Below are 22446 nucleotides of genomic sequence, written 5' to 3'. Positions count from 1 at the left end.
ATCTAGTCTGACCCCTGCATAACACAAACCATAGAATTTCACCCAGTAATTCCTATGTCAAACCCAATAACTGTGGTTGGGCTAGAGCATCTCTTTTAGAAAGACATCCAATCTTGATTTAAAGATTTCAAGTGGGGGAGAATCCACCATTTCCCTTGATAAGTTTTTCTAATTGTTAAACTACTCTCAATTTTTAAATTTGCTCTTTATTTCCAGTTTCAGTTGGTCTAGTTTCAAATTCCAGCCACTGGATCTTGTTATGCCTTTGTCAAATTAGAGAACCTTTCACTATCAGACATCTTATCATGTGAGTATTTGTAGACAGTGATCAGGTCACTTAACCCTGTCTTCAATAAACTAATTAGATTAATCTATAATCCTTCACTGTAAGGCATGTTTTCCTGTCCTCAAATCGTGTTTACAGCTCTTCTCTGAATCCTCTCCTCTTTTTCAACATTTTTTTTTATAGTGTTTACACCTGAATGGAAACAATATTCCAGTTATGGTCTGATCAGTGCGATATTATCTCCCTACTCCTACTCTCTATATACCTGTTTATACCTTTGAGGATTACATTAACCCTTTTGGCTCCAGCACTGGACTGGAAGCTTGTGTTTATTTGAATGTTTGTCATCATACCTAAATCCTTTTAAGAGTTACTGCTTTCCAGGAGGAAGCTCCCCCTATCCCCCATCCAGATCGCTCTGTAAAAGTGGTACAAGTGTTATTTCTATTTTAAATACTTGGGAAGCACTCAGATACACTGATGAACACTGTATAGGATTAGACAAGGGCTATGTCTACACTACAGAGCATATGCTGGCATTAGGGTGACCAGATGTCCCGATTTTATAGGGACAATCCAGTTATTTGGGGCTTTTTCTTATATAGGCTCTTATTACCCCCACCACCCCGATTTTTCACACTTGCTGTCTGGTCACCCTAGCTGGCATAGCCCCCCAGCATAGTACGTATGTTGACAGAAGGAGCTATTCTGCTGGTGTAGGAATGCCATGTTAGCTATGCTGACAGAAACACTCTTACATAAGCATAGCTGTGCCTACACTGGGTTTTTTTTGTTGGCATAGCTATGTTGCAAAGGTGTACAGTTTTTTTCATGGCCCTGACTGACATAGCTATGACAGTATACATTTTCAGTGTAGACCAAGCCTAGGTTAGAGTGCTTGGAGATCCTTTCTGGGGACCAGTGAAGGAGGGAAACTGAGGCAGATGCAGCTGTCGTGCTGCATCCTGCATGGAAGGGCACTCAAGGAGAAGCCAACTGTATGACAGCAGCCCAGTGGGTTAAAGCACTATGCTTTTCAATCCTGAAATCAGGTCTGAACCCTTATGAAGTCAAATATTAAATATAGTCTCCTTGTACACCCCAGCAAAGGTTTGTCCTCTATTACAAAAACCACATATTTTGATTCTCTCTACTTAAGAAAGGCCCAAAAATCATAATATAAGGGATGCTGCAGGGCAGAACGAGTATGATCTGGAAGAGGGGCATGGGAAAATGCCTGCCTGCATTCTGCTTCACTCCAAGCAGTTCTATTATTGTTACTTTCATGAACAAATTGAAGGAGCTGCCAAACCACTTCTCTTTGCATGTGGTGCAACCTGTAGGCTTTTTTTGGGTAGAGTTTAGTGCACTTTCCTTTTCACAATTAGCTCACTAGAAAAGAAACAAAACTAGATAATGGGAGAAATGACCCAATCTTTTGACCATCTATAACATTAGCTTCCATTCACAATGATAAATCCTGATATGAAACTAGAAAAGTAACTAATGGATGAAGAAAAGGAGTACTTGTGGCACCTTAGAGACTAACAAATTTATCTGAGCATAAGCTTTCGTGAGCTACAGCTCACTTCATCGGATATATGCGAAAGCTTATGCTCAAATAAATTGGTTAGTCTCTAAGGTGCCAAAAATACTCCTTTTCTTTTTGTGGATACAGACTAACACGGCTGCTACTCTGAAACCTGATGGATGAAGGAATATACTGTTTCTTCCTTTAATAAATTGTACAATGTACACAGGCTTACAAAGAGATCTCAGTCTATTTAGGATGTTCTTTGGCTCATTAACTGCTACTCCAGCACAACTCATTGTTATTAACAAAATTCAACATTGTTTACTTAGTGTGTATATATATTCTATTCCCACACGCATATATATATATATATATATATATATATATATATATATATATATATATATATATATATATATATATATATATATATATATATATATATATATATATATATATATATATACACACACACACAATATTCTGTTACTATTAAAGATTAATAGCTAGCAAACATATCTCACCAGTGAAAGGGAGACTTACAATGGCAAATGGGGATACAGAAAGAAGTTTCAGAATAAATAAAGGCATCGTTACTTAAAGGTTATTAAACATTAGCAACAGTTGTCAATTTTTGGTCACAATGCAACTTTGAAATGTGCACTTACTCTTTTATTAAGACAGATAACAGGCCACAGGCTGCAACCCAGGGTGCAGCAGCAGCACAGACAGCCACAAAGCAGCCATTTTACATTGACAGGGAGATTCTTCCTTAAACACGCATTCACACGGCTGATACTAGTCTTAAATTCTTCTGGAGCAACCTACAACAGAAATGGTAAACTTTAACTGGAAGCCATTGCAGATATGCTTTCTTATTCAATGGTTCCATGGATTACAATATAAGTGACAGAGGTACAGTTATTAGGTGTGAAATAAAGCTGCAGAAATCCTCCAAAAACATTGCTAGTACAGCTAGTGTGAAAGTTCACCTTCCTAAATCAAGTCCATTTACCCGGTGTTTTTGAAATGTTTTTTATGTAAAAATGATAATTGCAGTAAGTTAGAAGAGTTTCTTCCCATGTTCTCTTGCAACTGTCAAGTCAACTGTGTTGATAACACAACCATCCCCTGTAACACTAGATTAGGAAGAGAGCCAAGCAGCACACAAAATTGGTGACATTGACAAAAAACTGGATGAAAAAGACATTTTGGTTTTCATGGAAACAAAAGGTAACTTTGTATGTAAAAAGGTGCCATTTCACACACAAAACAAGTGTTCATCACGGTGTCTAATTTCTCCCCATCACAAGCTTGTAACATGCATGTGAAGTTGCACTCTCTTTGGAGCAAAAAGCTGTGCTTGCCAATAGAAATGAAAATATTTTTTCCAGGAACAAATTACTGATTGGTACCATCCCACAGCTCTAATTATGGTATCCTGCTGAGGAGGCGTAACCAAGAAGGGAACAGGTGAGTTATAATAGCTATGCTTTATATAGGAGTATAAAACATGCCTAGGATCAACAGCATGCTGAACAGTGATGCGAAGGTTTGAAGTATTAGCTGTATTCCTTCCTATTTCAACTAATTTTGTTGTTTGCTACAGTGTATAAGTCATACAATGAAGAGTGGCTGGTTCTGAGATAAGTAAAAGTTACAAACATTGGCCAAGATTTTCCAGAGTGACTGGTGGTTCTGGATGCCTCAAATCAGTGGGTGCTTAACCTGAAAGACTTTAAAGGGGCCTGATTTTCAGAGAGTGGATGCTCAGTGCTTTCTGAAAGTTAGGGCTCTTTAAAGTCTAAGTGACACACTCACTAACCAAGGCACCCCAAAATTACTAATCACTCTGGAAAGAGCCTTGGCCAAGGTCTTCATGACTGAAAGTTTACTAAGACAGTGATATACAGTGAAGTAAATTTACCCCCTTTCACGTACAGAAACCCCCACCCCGATTTATAAAACATTCCCCCGTCCAATGAAATGATCTACTACTGCAAGTGTCACAAATAAACTGTGTATTGACAGGTGTTATCTGTGTGAATATCCACTGTCTTTGCTCTGATCAGAGGAATAAAAGCATGAAGTTCTCAGCCTCAAACAGTTACTGTTTAATGTAAGTTCCTGAGATCTGCTCATTGACAACACATGTTAGAAGTCCACAACTCTTCTTACAGGAGGCAAACTAGTGCCTTCCAAGAACTCCAGAAAGTTCTTAAGTGTCAGAACCTGAGTGGCACTAAGACCAAATTTCCCCATATGCACTCAACTTCAGCATTGGGCAGAGAACAAGTGATCTTTAGAAAATTAATCATGCCCCAATAAGTTGACTCTTAGAAGCCAAATGTCTAATATGGAAACAACTTCAGGCTCTGCTGACAAAGATTGGCGACCACAATTGCCAGACACAAGCCACTTTGTAGCTTGCAATTTCACTGACTGAGATAATCTCCCCCATTGAACCTGAGGTGCTTTCTATGCTTGTTTTATCAAAGATGTCAGAGCATGAGTTCTGGCAATCTTCTCAATTTAAAGCAGGACTAATACAGCTCACAGATGTAGTGAGACTTTGGCACCAGCACCAATTTTGTAGTCTCCATTTTCACACGAGATATTAATATATCCTGTAGTGGTTTACTATGAGAAGGACTGGGGTCAGGATTTGGCCTGAAAAACTGAAAAGCATATATCCATTCAAGAACTCCAGGACCCAGCGACCTGGCGAGAGACCTGACATTCTGCAATGCCTGTGAACATCTTAAAAATTAAAATGGCTTCTAGAGCTTCTGGCAAAACTGCTGTTTCACTGGAAGGGCAGAAGAAGCTGATGGACCAAGATGGATGACTGTTTCTGCAGTGACTAAAAAAATCTCCTGCACCCTTGAGTGATGTGATGAAGAACTGTGCTGGACCCAGAAACCAAATTAAAAAATAAAAAAGGAGCTTCTGTTGCTTCCCAGCCTCAGTGATCTTACTATTAATCTAATTGCAGAATTACAAAGCCAGCCATGATGTGGACTACAGTGGTGATAACCAGGGACCTAGTTGCAGGGTCTGACATGTCAATGTAGACCATCAATGAGTAAATTTTGCAAATTTCTGAACTACTCCAGTGAAGGAGATCTTTCAAAATTAGAACCAATCTTCAGCAAAGTCTCTACCAGACCATGAGGACCAATGCGCATTACTGGATATCTGTTTGCCCCTATGCTTTCTGCAATTTTTAGAAGCTGACACGTGCATTTGGGGAATGCCTTAACTCTTAGAGCACTTGGCTGTTCTACTCATAGGCAAATCTTTTTGCATCCAGGTTCAGACCCTGAAGTGCATTCCAAAATCCAATGACTAGATCCTTCTCCAACAGATATGAGGACTTCCTGGGCAAAGACCCAGAAGAACCTTCTGGCATCATGCAGCAATACTGAGAGACCTCTTGCAGGAGTGCTCTTAAGTGCTGCATGGCTTCCTCCCTGTCAGGGCATGGAGTCCTGAACTACAACCTCTTTTTTGACCTGCAAAGGAAATCTAAACAGAGTCCACACAAACTCTATGAACTTATTACTAGATAAATACTTATGGACTAAAATATTCAATTAACTCCATTCCCAATGCAAGCAGAGGGTAGGGTTCTGTCCACTGAGGTCAATGGAAGGAGGTAATGACGTATAATTGCGTGTGTATAGAGGAGCTTACACCCCTGATTTCACAAGGTTGTGACAGAGGCATACAAATACTCCCGCAAAGGCTGCTTTGAAATGAGTCCAGCTGCTGAATGGCAGGACCTGTGATCTCATAATGGGATCTGTGGGGGCAAAGTCATGAAGAATATAACATGAACATATTTTAACAGGAACTCTGCTGAACACACATGTACTCACATGTGCTCTTAAATTTGAAACTGAATAAGGTAAAAAGTCTTCTGAAATATATCTGGTTATGATTTAAAGATTAGAACTTTTACGTTTTATATATGCAACTTCAAAAAAGGATACTTTGCAAAACTGGACATAGTAACTGATTAATCTGTTTTTATATTTAAAAAGGAAGCTTTTATTTTTCCATAGTATTGACTATCAAAACATTTTCCTATTACTAGGTTTTAAGATGATGAGATTAAATTCTATAGATATTCTTTTAATGGCAACCACTGGAACAGCTGAGTAAATTCTAGAATAATTACAATTAAAGACATAACTGATTGTCAATTTACTTTAACAGAAATCACTGCTACCATAGCAAGAACTTTTCAGAAGTATACAGTAAATGGATTGTTATATGATGTTACAAATCTTTGTTTAGCATTAAGGCAAAAATCCCATCTCCTGCAGCCATACCATCCATCCTGCTCGGTGAGAAAGGATTAGGGGATTTGTTTACTGGCCACAGAGAAACCTCAAGAATTGGACTTTACACAGAGCATGAGCAACCCCTACACAACCTCAACCAAATCCTGCTACATGCCATCCCGCAATTTCTGTACACCAGAAATGCATCAGTTTCACTGCAACCGTTGTTCTTTCACATCTGCAGAGGAGGGGGCAGGAAATGTTGAAGATAGGCGGTAGCAGGATCCTAAGAGCCAAGAACATAGAAAAGACTGCAGGAGTGGGTGCCAAAAAAAACCAAAACCCAACAGCTGTTTCCTGAGCATTTGGATCACCGATCATTGAAATCAGTGGTGATTTGGGTTTGCACATAAGCCAGGCTTGCTGCCAGTTAACAAAAAAACATCAATCAGGATGGTACTTTTTGGTAGCATGAATGAATAACTATGAAGTGAAGATTTTAGAAGCGTATTTTTTGGGGGGGGGCTAAGGAAACAAGCTTGCATTCTCTGACAAATGGGCTAGTTCAAATACAGTGTATACTTCACAATTTAAAAAACAACAAATTATTCAATTAATTATTTTCATGAGCACAAATGGAACAATTCCAATTGATAGTTGACAACTGAAATATCAAAATTTAAAACACTTTTTTGCACCAGATCTTTCACTGGAATAAAGGAAATTTGTTTATCATCACAGCTATTTGTGGATGGGTTTATGTTAATTTTAAAATTAAGGAACATGGCACACAAAATAATCAACCAAGGGAAGTGGGATTCCCCAGGAATCCCCCGGACTTGGGATTTTTTAAAAAGGAAAAAATGGAAAAAGAATAATATATAGTATAAGAAAAAAATCCTACAATAGCAGGAGGGTGGAGTAGAAGATTTAATGGGTTTTCTCCCCATCTTTAACTTTTGTGAGACTTATGAAAAATGGTTATAATTCCATAACAACACTTCATCTGTTCTCTTAATGCAAATTTTGTACTAAAAACAAACAAACCTTGGTAGACTGTTGCACAGCCCAGTAACATACAATCTTTGCAGTTACAGATGCTGGATGCTTATTCCCCAGGCATGTTGGGGTTGCGTATTAATGAGTTTGTAGTGCTAACTTTTAAGGAAATTAACTGAAATTAGTGTCTTAAATTATGGTTCTGTTCAGAAGTGTGACTCTACACAAATGGCACCTTTTCATTCAAGAGGAGTTAAGCATTTGTGTTTTCAGAGTCATATATGTTTACTTTAAGTGACAAAAATAAATGACTACTTTTTGCTCCTGCTAGCACTGCGTAGCCTACTTTGCTAAAAGAGTAAGAACTAGATTCTAGTCTCTCTTTTGCACCATGCATAGCTTTGCTCATAATGTTACATCACCTGGCACAAAAACTTATTGAAGGCAATGGAGTTACATAGAAGTCTTTTTACCACAGTTTTGGAAATCAAGCAATGATAAATAGGTCTGTGAATCAGAGATACTTTTCTCCATTAGAAACTCAAGTTTTGGTACTCTATACCAAGGTGATTCCCCTTGGGGTAGACAGAAATAATATAATTCTGTTCATGTCAGTTTACAATTAATTTACAGCTCAGCAACCTTTGTCTCAAATTAAAGAACAAATGCTTTTCAGCAGATAAAAACTGAGTTTTAAACCCATCTATTTTATAAGCATTCATACCATGTTCATTTGTACATATAGGTACTGTAGGTGTTTATTATGTATTTAATCAAAAATACAGTCCATTATTAATTTCCTGATGTGTAAAATGCTACATCTTTATTGGATTACAAAAGAATTTGATACCAAATGTGCAGTAACTTTTTAAATATTCTGCCAATTTACCAATACAATGCCTTCCAGAACACAAATTCTAAGTGGACCATACCCATTTTGTTGCTACATTGAATCTGTAGCTTCTCTCCATTTGATTCTGAAGCTTTGAGAGATTAATTTTAAAAAAAGTGTTGTATTGGAAAGATTTTAGTTAATTGTCAATACATAATTCACAGCATGCTTAAACTCAGCATTTGAATAATTTGGGGTGAAAAAAAAATCGCTTGGAGGGTTTCTGTCTGGATATTGAAAAGAAAGAAAGATAAGTACGCTGCTTCTGGCTGTGCGGTCCACATTGTAGAGAAAGATTAGTTCCTTTTAGGCCTTTAAAAAAAAACATAAAAGAGGGGGGATCGTAATATTTTACAACAGGATGCAAGAGAATCTGCAAACAGAGGAAGAGAGCAAGTAAAGCCCAGCAGGTCTGATCTGCCTCCTTCAATCATCGTGATCACAAACCCTATCCATCACATGTCATGTTGGATCACAATACTAAGGGTACATTTTATGGCTTACACTTCCCTGCATTGCACACTAATCTTTGTATAGGACCCCTTATTGTTTTAAGATCAGGGCAGGAAGCTCCACTTTCTTCTTTAAGGTTCACTGGCTCTGTCATTTTCTTGTCACCTGGAGCAGTGTGCTGTTGTGCCATATATCATGAATAGTACTTTTCCAGTTTGGTTTAGCCTTTGTGATAATGAAGGAATCTCCTCTTTCCTAAACCTGTAGGACTATAAGTTATATTGCATACAAGAGTACAGACAAGTCTCAGTTTAAATAGCATTTTAAACAAACTATTTAAAATGGACCCTACATATCTAAAAAAATATACATCTAGAATTTGGCCACCAAAACCCATCAAGCTAGATTTAAAATAATGAAGTTATACAATCTGTGTTTTAGATATTAGATCCTACCTTTTGTTCAACGCTTAAAAACTGTAAAGAATCAAAAACATGCAACATTGACAGTTTGAAGACCCAGTTCTACCTAGGTAGATGTGTTAAGGTTAGTATCGGTTTATCTTGAAAGATGAGAAGCTGACTAGATTAGTAGGCCCAATTTTTGACCCACCTGAAACTTTCCCCCTTTATATCTGTTTTCAGAGTCCATATAACTTCCACTACACATGTGCCCATTTCCCCAAAAAAGAGAGCAATGCTTCAGTGTGCTTTTCAGTTTACTATTTTATGTTCTCTTATTTACTCTACATCTTAGCACTCCAGAACTCTATAATGAATAGCCAGTACCTGTAAACAATGGGGGAATATTTCAGTTAAGAAACAGATTAGTGTTGTAATAATAAGAATACATAGCACTTCAATAGCACTTGTCCATAGATCTCAAAAGCACTTCAAAGTTTAAATATTACTATCCTTGTATTACAGAGGGGGAAACTGAGGCTTACACAGGTTAAGCGAATTTCCCCGAGTCACAACTTGAGCCAGTATCATAATTCCAGAGTTAATATTTTTTGGGAGACAGTTCCTAGACAGCATCTTGTTAAAAATTAGACCTTTATTGTTACTTTACAGATTTATCTTTGGGTTTTCCTCCAGTAATATTTATTATAAAAGAAAATACAGCCCACATCCAATGGCTTAACTAATGCATCCAAGCTGCTGGACTGGATATTATGAACTCACAGATCTATTACATTGTTATGCCTGTGTTCTGAATAAAATACTACTTTGTTTTATTGCATTGTGCATTATTAACAAAGAATTCTTATAAATCTTAACAATAGAATGGTTGACTAAAGAAGGGACTATGCTATGTATAACATGGACTTCCAGAGCACAATCATTCTGATGCTTTTTACATTACATTTATTTTTAAAATAAATGGAACAACTGACTGCAAAATTCACCCTTGTGAACTTTGGGTGCCACTGAAAATACATTTATACTGAATTTAAACAGACATGTTTTCGTTTTTTTAAAATAGATCAACAAATGGCCAACTGCCATGTGCATGTTTGCGTCTTGTAATTCACCTGAGCACAAGATTCTTCTTCAAAACCAAAGATGATAATAACTGGCAGTTAGCAAGAGAAATTATTTGCTTTTTATTCGGGCTATCGATTAATTGCAGTAAACTCACACGATTAACTCAAAAAATTAATCGTGATTAACTGTACTGTTAAACACTAGAATACCAATTGAAATTTATTAAATATTTTTGGATGTTTTTCTAGATTTTCAAATATATTGATTTCAATTACAACACAGAATACAAAGTGTAGAGTGCTCCCTTTATTTTTATTACAAATATTTGCACTGTAAAAATGAAAAACAAAAGAAATCGTATTTTTCAATTCACCTCATACAAGTACCATAGTGCAATCTCTTTATCGTGAAAGTGCAACTTACAAATGTAGATTTTTTTTTGTTACACAACTGCATTCAAAAACAAAACAATGTAAAACTTTAGAGCCTACAAGTCCACTCAGTCCTACTTCTTGTTCAGACAATCACAAAGAGAAATAAGTTAGTTTACGTTTACGGGAGATAATGCTATCCGCTTCTTATTTACAATGTTACCTGAAAGTGAGAACAGGCATTTGCATGGCAGTTTTGTAGCTGGCATTGTAGGGTATTTACATGCCAGATATGCTAAATATTTGTAGCTTCTTCATGCTCCCACCACCATTCCAGAGGACATGCTTCCATGCTGACAACGCTCGTTAAAAAAATAATGCATTAATTAAATTTATGACTGAACTCCTTTGGGGAGAATTGTATGTCTCCTGTTATGTTTTACCTGCATTCTGCCATATATTTCATGTTATAGCAGTCTCAAATGATGACCCAGCACATGTTGTTCATTTTAAGAACACTTTCACTGTAGATTTGACAAAATACCAATGTGAAATTTCTAAAGATAGCTACAGCACTCGATCCAAGTTTGAAGTGCCTTTCAAAATCTGACAGAGACCAAGTATGGAGCATGCTTTCAGAAGTCTTAAAAGCGCAACACTCTGATGCTGAAACTACAAAACCCGAACCACCAAAAAGGAAAATCAACCTTCTGCTGGTGGCCTCTGACTCAGATGATGAAAATGAACATGTGTTGGTCCACACTGCTTTGGATCATTATCTAGCAGAACCTGTCATCAGCATGGATGCATGTCCTCTGGAAAAGTGGTTGAAGCATGAAGGGACATATGAATCTTTATTGTATCTGGCACGTAAATATCTTGCGACGCTGGCTATAGCAGTGCCTTATGAATGCCCGTTCTCACTTTCAGATGACATTGTAAATAAGAAGTGGGCAGCATTATCTTCTGCAAATGTAAACAAACTTGTTTGTCTGAGCAATTGGCTGAACACAAAGTAGGACTGAATGGACCTTCTAGGTTCTGAAGTTTTACATTATTTTATTTTTGAATGCAGCTATTTTTTGTACATAATTCTACATTTGTAAGTTCAACTTTCATGATAAAGAGATTGCACTACAGTACTTGTATTAGGTGAATGAAAAATACTATTTCTTTTGTTTTTTACAATGCAAATATTTGTAATAAAATATAAAGTGAACACCGTACACTTTGTATTCTGTATTCTAATTGAAATCAATATATTTGAAAATGTAGAAAACATCCAAAATATTTAAATAAATGGTATTATTATTAACAGTGCAATTATTCGCATGATTAATTGCGATTAATTTTTTTAATCACTTGACAGCCCTACTTTTTATCCCACAGGAGACTATTTGTTTATTTCAACATTTCTATAATTGAGAACAGCTCCTCAAATTGGTGTGGGAAAAAGGTAAAAATACAGATTCTGATTTCTGAAAACAAAAAATGTACAGTAGAACCTCAGAGTTACAAACACCAGTTTTGAACTGACCAGTCAACCACACACCTGAACCAGAAGTACACAATCAGGTAGCAGCAGGAAAAAACAGAACAAAACACAAGACAGTCCTGTGTTAAATGTAAAAAAAATTACTAAATACTACTAAAAAAATAAAGGTAAAGTTTAATTTTGTTTTGATAAGGTGAGGAAACTTTCTATGCTTGTTTCATTTAAATTAAGATGGTTAAAAGCAGAATTTTTTTCTGCATAGTAAAATTTAAAAGTTGTATTCAGTCAATGTTCAGTTGTAAACTTTTGAAAGAACAACCATAATGTTTTTTACAGAGTTACAAACATTTCAGAGTTACGAACAACCTCCATTCCTGAGGTGTTCGTAACTCTGAGGTTCTACTGTATCCTGCACCCAGTTAGATCAGATATGATGTATTATTTACAAAATCATATGAAAGCCCTCAACAAGTAAGAATGAAAGGAGGATATAAGAAACCAGTCAACTTCTATTTTTTCCCTCTGAACCTAAAGAAGAGAAAAGTCAGTTGACCTGTAATGAAAACTTTTGCTATTGATCCTGGAGAATGCTCATAAAACCAGTTAACGCTGAAAACACCATTAAGAGGAAAATGAGAGAGATGCTGATGTTTCCATTAAAGTTTTATTTAAACTAGCATTTGTTAATTTCAATATTGAATTATGCTTTAACAATTATTCATGAAATTTTCCGTACTTGTAGCTTCATTTATAGAAAAATATGCTTATTTGAAACATCTGTTGAATTTTCACATTCTTTTCAAATCAAGTTTAGTTTGTTGCCTTACATCAAGGAATTATTCTGAAAGTTTAACTCAAGACCCAGGAGAATACACTAACATGTAACGTGGCAAAAACCCCTTTAGTGAAACGGGGTCTGATTCAAAACCCAAGGAAGTCAACAAGATCCTTTCCCTACTTCAGTGAAATCTGGATTAGGCCCAGATTTACCAGGTTGCCTTCTGACACCTTGAAAATCCAAATGGCAACCGGCTTTTCCACCATTTAATTCAACTGCTGTCAAATAATATGTAGGACAGAGACTCAGTATTTTCATAATCATCATGTTCCAGGAGGAGAAATAGGTGTCAGAACCAGACAGACAATGCCATCCAAATGCATTTATGTACAATGTTAATATGACTCAATAGTGAGTGCAAAGTCAGTAGCAGACCTTAGCTACATGCTTTGTCATTAGGGAGAGTAACAAGAGCTGAACTTTCCGTCCCCATATTCTGAAAGGGAATAGTACAGTATGGGATGAAACAAAGGGAAAAGTTAGAGTAATGTAACTGAATTTAAAAGGTATGAAAGACATGAGAAAAGTCATAAAGTCAGAACAAATCTGAAACAGAGGTAATGTATGAACAAGAAAAGGTTTTAAAGCAAGAACCAAGAATCTGCTCATAACATTTCATTAATAGATGACTATCAATTTAAAAAGGGGATTTCTGCGAACCTCTGTCAGTCGAGATACAGAATACTATGAAAAGTGGGAGAATTTCCTCCAAAAACGTGGTGAGGCGACTGTACTTTTTCTTCTGCAAAAGATCATCTCTACAAATGACCAAATAACTATAGATCTACTTAGCAAAAGGATCAAACTTTTTTTCATTTACAGGCCTTACTGGAGACCAGACTGTCTATGGAGAAATGGAATTCCGCCTCCCACCCCCATCCCAAAAAAGCGTTAAAAGTGAATTCAGTGCTTGAGAGAGAAACCAGACTGAAAGGCACTGAAGTCCTTTATTTAATCCACACAACTGGTAGCACAGGATCCATAAACCCAGGGTGTGCCATTGTCATGTTTTGAAGAGACTGCCTATAGAGGAGTGTAGATACTGTAGGTGACGTCAGACCCCCTTGGTCCTTCTTTGCTCAGACTGGCAATGACTGCAACTGTGGTGAGTAGTTTTTATGATGTGGACATGTGCACTAGGAACTGGGCAGCGATTGCCAAATTGGTTCATGTAGGACAGAGTGGCAGACAGTAACAACCTCCTGTCAGTACTGACCTGGAAGGGATTTGGCTTAGACTTATTCTACTTGAATTCAAGAATAATGCTTCTATACATTTGTAATGCACAAACTATTAGATGAACTGTCTTTTGAATTCAAAATTTCAATGCAAACTCAGACTTACTTTTCCTGTCAGGACAGAGGGAAATTCTGTGTCAAACTTGTTGCTCAAGCCAAACCTGGAAGACAAAAGAGACAACAAAATATATTCCATCCAACTTATTTGTTTCCCTTTTAAAAATATGTTATGCAACACTTGATTTGGTGTTTAAGGAAAAAAAGAATGAGAGTAGAATGTTTTCCCATATTTTTGTTTGTACTATTAACATATTATGCAAGATTTCATGAATTTAAAAAGTGTTTTTACAACTAAAATGCTTTTACAGAAAAAAAATTGTGACTAGAAATGTAGCTTGTCGCCTTCTTGAAGCAAGTAATTTTTAAACAGATAGCCAGACAAAGAATTCTCAGAAAATAGCAGTAACCCAAATTTAAATCTGAGATTCTTAAAAAAAAATACTATTTATGTTAGACTCCAATTCCAATTTGAAGAGGTCCAATTAATCATTTTATACAAGTTATTAGTTTGTGCCTGTTCATGTCACTAATTCACATATAGCAGATATATCTAGCAATAAATAAATAATAAAAACTAGTTTGTCTTCCCTATACAAAACCAGTAGCCTAATATTTAAGAATAGTTATATTAAGTTGAAGCAAATTCACACATGCAATACCTATGAAAACTCATGCATACCATAGATTTTAAGAAATATGAATTTTAAGCAAAATAAATTTTACATTCATCAACAAGAGTGGCTGGATTTCTATCAGCAAAGTATTCATGTAAAGTTTAAACACTGCTCAACAATAGGCAGTGAAACCTAAAGGGAGCCAGGTATCTTGCAGAGCTTAGTAGCTCTGCAAGGGAATTGGAGATAGGAGTAGCTCCTGATCCTACACAAACTGAAAATTTTAATCAGTTTAGTAAGTAAATTGGCTTGTAGATTGCCAGGTTCTTGCTTAAACATGTCACTTGGTGAGGTGTAAGCTGCTTTCTTTTTACAAGTATAAAGCTAAGAAGTTAAATAGGTTCAGAGGCTAATCCTGCCACTCAGCAAGCACCCTGTGGCTTTGTTATGATTGCTGGGTTCTTCTCCTGTGAAGCTCTATCCTTCACAGTTCTACAGGGCACTGAAATATACAGGTAGCCCATGGCCTCACTGAGCTACAAACTTTTATACTTGAAGAAACAAAGCTGTTTACTGTGCACTGAGTTTAGTGCTTCACTACAAACCCTGCTAAATTATCTTACCTGGTTACTTCCAACCCTTTCCTTTTAATCATAATATTCTTTTGATGCATTTTGTAGTTATATTTCTTGTAGCAATCTTTAAGTTTTTTGGGGGGAGTGGGAGAATATGCATAACAAGCCTCCAAAATCAAAGATTAAGATAAATCACAAGTTCTCTCCCCTCAAAGTTACGTCACTCATCTATGCAAATGCCAATATTGCTGACCACCACACATGTCCACTACCATTCTGCATACCATAATACCACAGACACTCAAACCTGACAATTTAACACAGTGATACTCAGAGTGAGGCCTGTGAGCTGCAAGTGGCTCTTTAGTGTGTCTCTTGTGACCCTTTGCAGTACATTATTAAAACACTGTGTGATTTAATTATTAACCAATTTAAGTTAACAACCAGTCAGGATGCTTTTACTATGTTATTAACCAATTAAGTTAGGCTGTGAGAATTATTTATAATTCACATTACTCTTGGGTAATGTTGATCACTAATTTGGCTCCTGAACCACTCAGGTCTTAGTATCACTGATTCAACTCATGAAATCAGCAATGTAGATTAGTGCATAATTAACTCTAAAAAAAAGTGAAGCATAACAAAGAAAACTGGTGCAGTCTCAGAAAAACTCTATAACTAAGCTCATTACAATGTTTGTGAACAGTACTAGTGAAGTCTTATAAAGCATTCCAATAGCTAATTTAATAGTCAGAGACATGGTGCTAGTAGTCTATTAAAAGCAGTACCTGCATAAACTATGCAATAAAAAAAATTAGATATACATAAAAGTATACCTGAGGTTGCACCTCAAATGCACACCTGATGCTATGCTTAAATAAAACTAGGTGGTCATTTAGTTTCATTTAAGGGGTGTCAATAAGACATTCAAATGCAAACTTAAATTCTAGAAGTCAGCTGGTTAAGCAGCTGAAGTGTCGTGTGGTTACTCCATAAGTCTGCTCAATGGTCCAACTTTTACAGAAGTGTTTTTGTCCTTTTTGTCTTTCTTCCTCAAGTATCTGCACTTTTTTATTTCTTATATAGTATAAACATTAGCGTACCACTTCTCATTTAGTGTATTAATAGTTCTTATGCACAGCAATAGAAACCCAAGACTACAGTTTGTAAAAGACAAATTTCAGAATCATGGTGCTAAAGAAACATTATAAATCTAGTAACAGAAAGCAGAAGTACTACAAGTCAAAAGCAGAAATTTCTCATTAATATTTATAAAGAGTTAATTTCAATTAATCTTCACTGTAAACGCTAATTCTTAAATTAAACTCATGTTTGTTTTGGATTACCTTTAAGCATTTAGGCAAACACAAAGGTTACTAAACTTTATCATGTTTCCACTTTCGGCAAATGTAATTTGACATGCCAGAATCCATTTTCAGTGTGTCTTCTTATTTAATACTACAAAAACTACAAGAGTAGTAAGATAGTCTTTATTTAATCTTAAGGAAAAAAATTAGGTGTACAAATATATTGCATAACCATTGGCAACTAAAAAAAGTCTGTTCTTGAGCATCTACTATGAGATTTCCCAACTATTAGCAATGATGGGATCTAATCAGTTTATAAAATCTGAGCAATAAAATAAGACAATATAATTGTATTTAGATACCCCATTTTGAAAATTGAGGCACTTGATATAATTCTGGAGATAATCACTGATTTATGCCCCTTTAAAATTCCTTCAGCACAAACAACCCCACCAATGGAGAAAAATAGATTAGTACTTTTCAATTACATTTGGTAAGAATGACAAGTGCTTTTCTAGAAGAGTACCATATATTTTACTGAGTGGACTTTGAAGGCATAATTGTAGCACACCTTCAATCACCACTACTGTATCAGTCCCAAAAACATTCCCCCCAATTTCAAATAAAAATTTTAATGTATAACACACCAAAGAAAGCTCAACTGTTTACAACCAGATTCTCTTAGTCATTTTTACAGATGAGATGTCTGAGACCTTGTCTACTTTGGGAAGAAAACTATGCTAAATACAAGTAAGTTTAGACAGCAGTTGCTTGCAGTGTTCTAGCATACTTTTACTGCTGTGTGCCTAGAGGTTCCCTCTAAGAACCATGCTTCATGTTCTAAAACGTAGCTCTCAGATAACCAAAATCCCCACTCACAGCAGCCAGGGAAGCCATTCAACAAGCCTACTAGCAACAATAATTTCTGAGCCCTGAATTCAGATCCACAGATTGCAAGGCCAGAAGAGACCACTGTGTTCACCTAGTCTGACCTATTCTATAATAGAGGCCATGGAATTTCCCCAAATGAAATTCCTAGAGCAGTTTTAGAAAAACATCCAATCTTGATTTAAAAATTGTCAGTGATGGAAAATCCATCATGACCCTTAGCAAATTATTCCAATGGTTAATTACTCTCAGTGTCAAAAATGTATGGCTTATTTCAAGTCTGAATTTGACTAGCTTCAACTTCCAGTCATTGGATTGTGTACCTTTCTCTGATAGTCTGAAGAGTTTATTATTAAATATTTGTTTCCCATTTAGATACTTACAAACTGTAATCTAGTCACCCCTTAATACTCTCTTTGTTAAGTGGTTTGCGGTCTCTGAGTCCACCACTAGAAGGCAGGCTTTCTAGGACATACGTGTGAATTATAACATAGAATCATAGACACGTCAGGCTGGAAGGGACCTCAAAAAGTCATCCAGTCCATCCCCTTGCCCTAAGGCAGGACCAAATAAACCTAGACCATCCCCTCACATGTTTGTCCAACCTGTTCTTAAAAACTTCCAATGACAGGGTTTCCACAATGTCCCTTGGCAGCCTATTCCAGAGCTTAAATACACTTATAGTTAGAAAGTTCTTCCTCATATCTACCCTAAACTCCCTTGCTGCAGATTAAGCACGTTACTTCTTGTCCTACCTTCAGTGGAGGTAGAGAAAACCCGATCACTGTCTCTTCATAACAGTCCTGAACATATTTGAATACTGTTATCAGGTTTCCCCTTAGTCTTCTTTTTACATGACTAAACATGCCCAGTTTTTTTAATCTTTCCTCAATAGGTCAGGTTTTCTAAACCTTTTATCCAGTTTGTTGCGGTGCTCTGGACCCTCTCCAATTTGTCCCCATCTTCCTTAAAGTGTGGCACCCAGAACTGGACACAGGACTCCAGCTGAGGCCTTACCAGTGACAAGAAGATGGGACAATTACCTCCAGTGTCTTAATTATAAAAATCCTGTTAATACACCCCAGAATGATATTAGTCTTCTCTGCAATTGCATCACATTGACTCATATTCAATTTGTGATCCTACTATAACCCCAAATGCTTTTCAACAGTACCACCACCTAGCCAGTTATTCCCCATTTTATAGTTGTGAATTTGATTTTTCCTTCCTAAGTGAAGTACTTGGCATTTGTCTTTATTGAATTTCTTCTTGATTTCAGACCAACTCTCTAATTTGTCAAGGTCAGTTTGAATTCTAATCCTATCCTCCAAAATGCCTGCAACCCCTCCCAGCTTGGTGCCATCCACAAATTTTACAGGCAGACTCACCACTCCATTGTCCAAGTCATTAACGAAAATATTGACTAATACCAGACCCCAGACTGAACCCTACAGGGCCCCCTAGATACACCCTCCCAATTTGACAGAAAACCACTGATATTTTATAACTGCTCTCTGAATATGGTCTTTCAACTAGTTGTGTACTCACCTTATAGTAATTGCATCTAAACCACATTTCCCTAGTTTGCTTATGTGTGTGTGTGACTACGTCACTTGTGTGGGACTACGTCAAAAACCTGTACATAGATAAGCTTGGTAGAATTTGATTTTTTTAAATAATTTTACAGATAATAGTGTTTATTTGTAATCATTTTTTCAATTTTTATGGATTTAAATCTTCACAGTTGTACATGTCAAAATATACAAAGTAAATATCCTTAAATCAAATCCTTAAGTTCTCAAGCAACATTTTGCTTATTTTGCCTGTCTGATAATCAAAATTTCAATTATGGAAATATTTTTTGTTGGTTTGTGTATGTACAGTGAAATTGATGTTCACTGATATTTACCGGTAAAAAATCTAATTCTTCTAAGCCTCAGTATAGATGGGCATATGTCATAAGAAGGCTGAGTACTTGTCCAAGTTCACAAAATGAGTTGATCATCCCAGAGGAGGAAGAATCGAAACACAACAATAAGTGAAGAGGCTGTCAGCTTCAAGAGATGGAGTCTTGAGTAAGGAGCAAACCATAAACTAGTTAAGAGAGGCCTGTGCAAGGAGACTGGTAATCAACTGTATTAGTGGCTCTAGCACTTCCTCATTGGCTTTCTCCAGTCACAGCAGACACAGATCATAGTTATCCCCTACCAACTCTAAAAATAGCAAGTGAAGCAAAGTAGTTTTTGCCAGATGAAACTAAGTATTTGTCCTACAAGTCATTTAAATGAAAATTTTAGTAGGTGGCCACTAACTCTGTGTTGTTCTGTAGGTGTGCAACTTGACACACATGGGGTCTGATATGCAAAATTAATGAGCATTCACAACTGCTACTGAAATCAGTGGGAGCTGTGGATGCTTAGCATCTCTGATAGAAAGGTATTAGCATAGATTTGGTAGACAGGAGATCCTGAATTCTAATTCTGCCTCTGCCACTGATTCAATGTGTGGCCTCAGATAAGTTTTCACCATCTGTAAAATGGGGAGAATTCTATGAATCTTGCTGACAGATGTGGAGATAGATTCTGCAGCGATGAGTGGTCCAGTAAAGGCCACGAGGGAATAGTTAATTTTGTATTTGGTATAGGGTTTCAATGGTATGCAGTAAACAAGGCAAAGATCACACATTGAATGCTGAGGATAAAAAGATACCGAACAGCTGCCCCATTCCCTGATCACCATCCATCCTGTACACTATATTCAGGGGTCTTGTGGAAAAACTAGTATACAATGCCATTGAAGATCATACCATAATGCATATGCAAAAGGGGCAGAATTAAGGTAGCATAGGCATTTCCTATCTTTTAAAACTGAAAGTGTTAGGCAACCTAAACATACAGGTTGCAACTAGCACCCACTATAATATCAGTTGAAGAACATGATGTCTATCTAGCCCTTAAAATGCACAGGCAAAAGGTTAGTAGAAGAATCAGTACAAATAGCAAAAAAACTTGATAAAAAAAGGCCTTGGTGGAATCCGGAGATCCATATTTAGTATTGTAGCATATTGCAGGCCACCTTAAAGTGCTTCACTAGGATCACCATGGTGCTAAAGTTTTATGCCCAATATTTAACAAGTTTCTTGAGCCTATTAACCCTCAAGTAATTACATTCAGGGAAACTGGACCTGAAGGTTAAATGGGAATAAGAACAATTATCTTCTGCCCATTGCAAGTGGTAGATAATGCCAAGATTCCAAAGTGGCTGGCAACCCGTCAAGATACGTTATATAAGTAGTACCAGGATCATACATAATAACCATCCATGAGGGGCAGTTCTAAAGGAAGAACAGAAGACATCAAAATAAAACCCAAGGAGTAGAATGAGTCTCTGTGTCTTCCTACGATTTTTTACTGACTAGGTGAGCTTGTATTACTTCTGTCAGAACAGGAATGCTATTAGGAGCATTCTAGGCATCTTCAAGAGACAAACAAGCCTCCTGGTGACCTATCCAACAGGCCACTTCTGAAAGGTATTGTTTCCAACAGAAGAAGTGGCTTTAAGATCACAAAGTGACTAAAGTTCAGAGATGGCATGTACTGACAGAGTCCATTAAGAGGCACAATAGTTCTCATTTGCCAGGGGGTCAGCATCACCTACTCTGACCTTCTAGAGGCTATTTGAGTTTTATTAATTGACTGTGCTTATTAACCGGTTGTATTAGTTTGAGGTGACTTAAGATGTAAGAGTGACCTGTATCACATGACTGGGACTAGGAAATAAAGACCACTATACCAGCACTTCTATTTGTCATACCTTTCTTATTCAAAGAGGTTCGGAGGGAGGATGAGAATGCCAATAATAAGATCATGCAGTTATATAGGCCAAATACACAACTTGATAATAATGAATCATTTAACATATTGCTTTCTTTTACCCCTGATTTAGACATCACTAGTTGGCAGATTTCTTGTAGGTATCACACTAGAGCTGGGTTGTGAGAAGGGAACTGAATGAGAAGCAGATCTAAGGATCAGTGAAGGCACTGATGCAATACAGGCATTAGGGAAGAGAGCACAAAGACAGTTGTGGGAGAAGTAAACAAATGTGTGATTGAGGCTAATTTTTATCTAAAACATGCTTTAAATACTAACTGCATAATTAGTAAGACATGTGCCTACCATTCCAATCACTTTGCTGCTGTGTTACATCCCTTTTATCGCCACCCTTTGTCCTTTTTAGGCTGTATGCTATTTGGGGCAGGAACTTTGTATTTTTGTGTTTTGAAAGCTCCCAGTACACCACAAAAATATAAATAAAAGAATGCCTTGGAGAATGATGTCATCATAGAGGGGATCTCCATCAGCACAAGCAGAAATTCTGTGGTGCCATGGGACAACCTGTACATAAATATTAGCTCAAACCAAACCAGATTTGGGGATTTACAGATAGACACAGTATCAAACAGGGCTTTGGAGCTGTGCTCTGTCTTTGATCCAGCTCCAGGCAAAAACCTGCAGCTCTGCTGCTCCGCAGACTCTGCTCTGAAGCCCTGGTATCAAATCTAGTTTTGGTTCTATCAGGATGCAAGATCCTCTTATTTCCCATGCCTTTGATTCAAACCATTAGATCACACCACAGAGAGAAATACATTGTCTTTTAACAGTTCGAACGCAAGCACAAAATGAAACATGGTTAATGAAGTTCTACAATACACAAATGTGAAATATTAATAATTCCCCATCCCAATTAGTGTGTAAAATAAATTATAATTTGTACACAGCCTTATGTTCAATTTCTTCACTGGCAAGAAGTGGCCTATTTTTAAACAGTTGACATAACAGTGGGTTATGCTGCTTGATCATTCTATGTATTATGATACTATAAAATACTGGCAAAATTCCTGGATTTATTTAATTTTGCTTCAGATCTTCTAATTATAAAACTTCTGAACTGCCCATGCTAAAAATAGTAAAAATCAAACTCAGTAACTCAAATTTTTAAAATGTACAATACAACATAGCCATATGTCCCCTCTCTGCAGTACAGTGTGGGGACCCAATGGCTGAGTTGAGCCCAAGAAGGAATATAGTAAAATTGTGGGGCTAGACACTTAAATCATC

General features: G+C 36.7%; 1 protein-coding gene across 1 annotated transcript in view; it reads right to left on the bottom strand.

Moving 5' to 3' along the window:
* Positions 1 to 22446, bottom strand: part of CHIC1 (cysteine rich hydrophobic domain 1) — a 29758-nt gene that overhangs the window by 6610 nt on the left and 702 nt on the right. Inside the window, exons 2-3 of the mRNA XM_084639065.1 lie at positions 13989 to 14043; positions 2489 to 2644 (exon numbers count right to left, since the gene is read on the bottom strand). Of these exons, the coding sequence (XP_084495191.1) occupies positions 2489 to 2644; positions 13989 to 14043 (211 nt within the window). The remainder of the gene's footprint in view (positions 1 to 2488; positions 2645 to 13988; positions 14044 to 22446) is intronic.

The sequence above is a fragment of the Lepidochelys olivacea genome (genome assembly GCF_965140295.1).
Source record: "Lepidochelys olivacea isolate rLepOli2 genome assembly, chromosome: 9".
Lineage (NCBI taxonomy): Eukaryota > Metazoa > Chordata > Testudines > Cheloniidae > Lepidochelys > Lepidochelys olivacea.
Note: the sequence above shows the minus strand (reverse complement) of the source record. Positions and strands in the feature narration are given on the sequence as shown.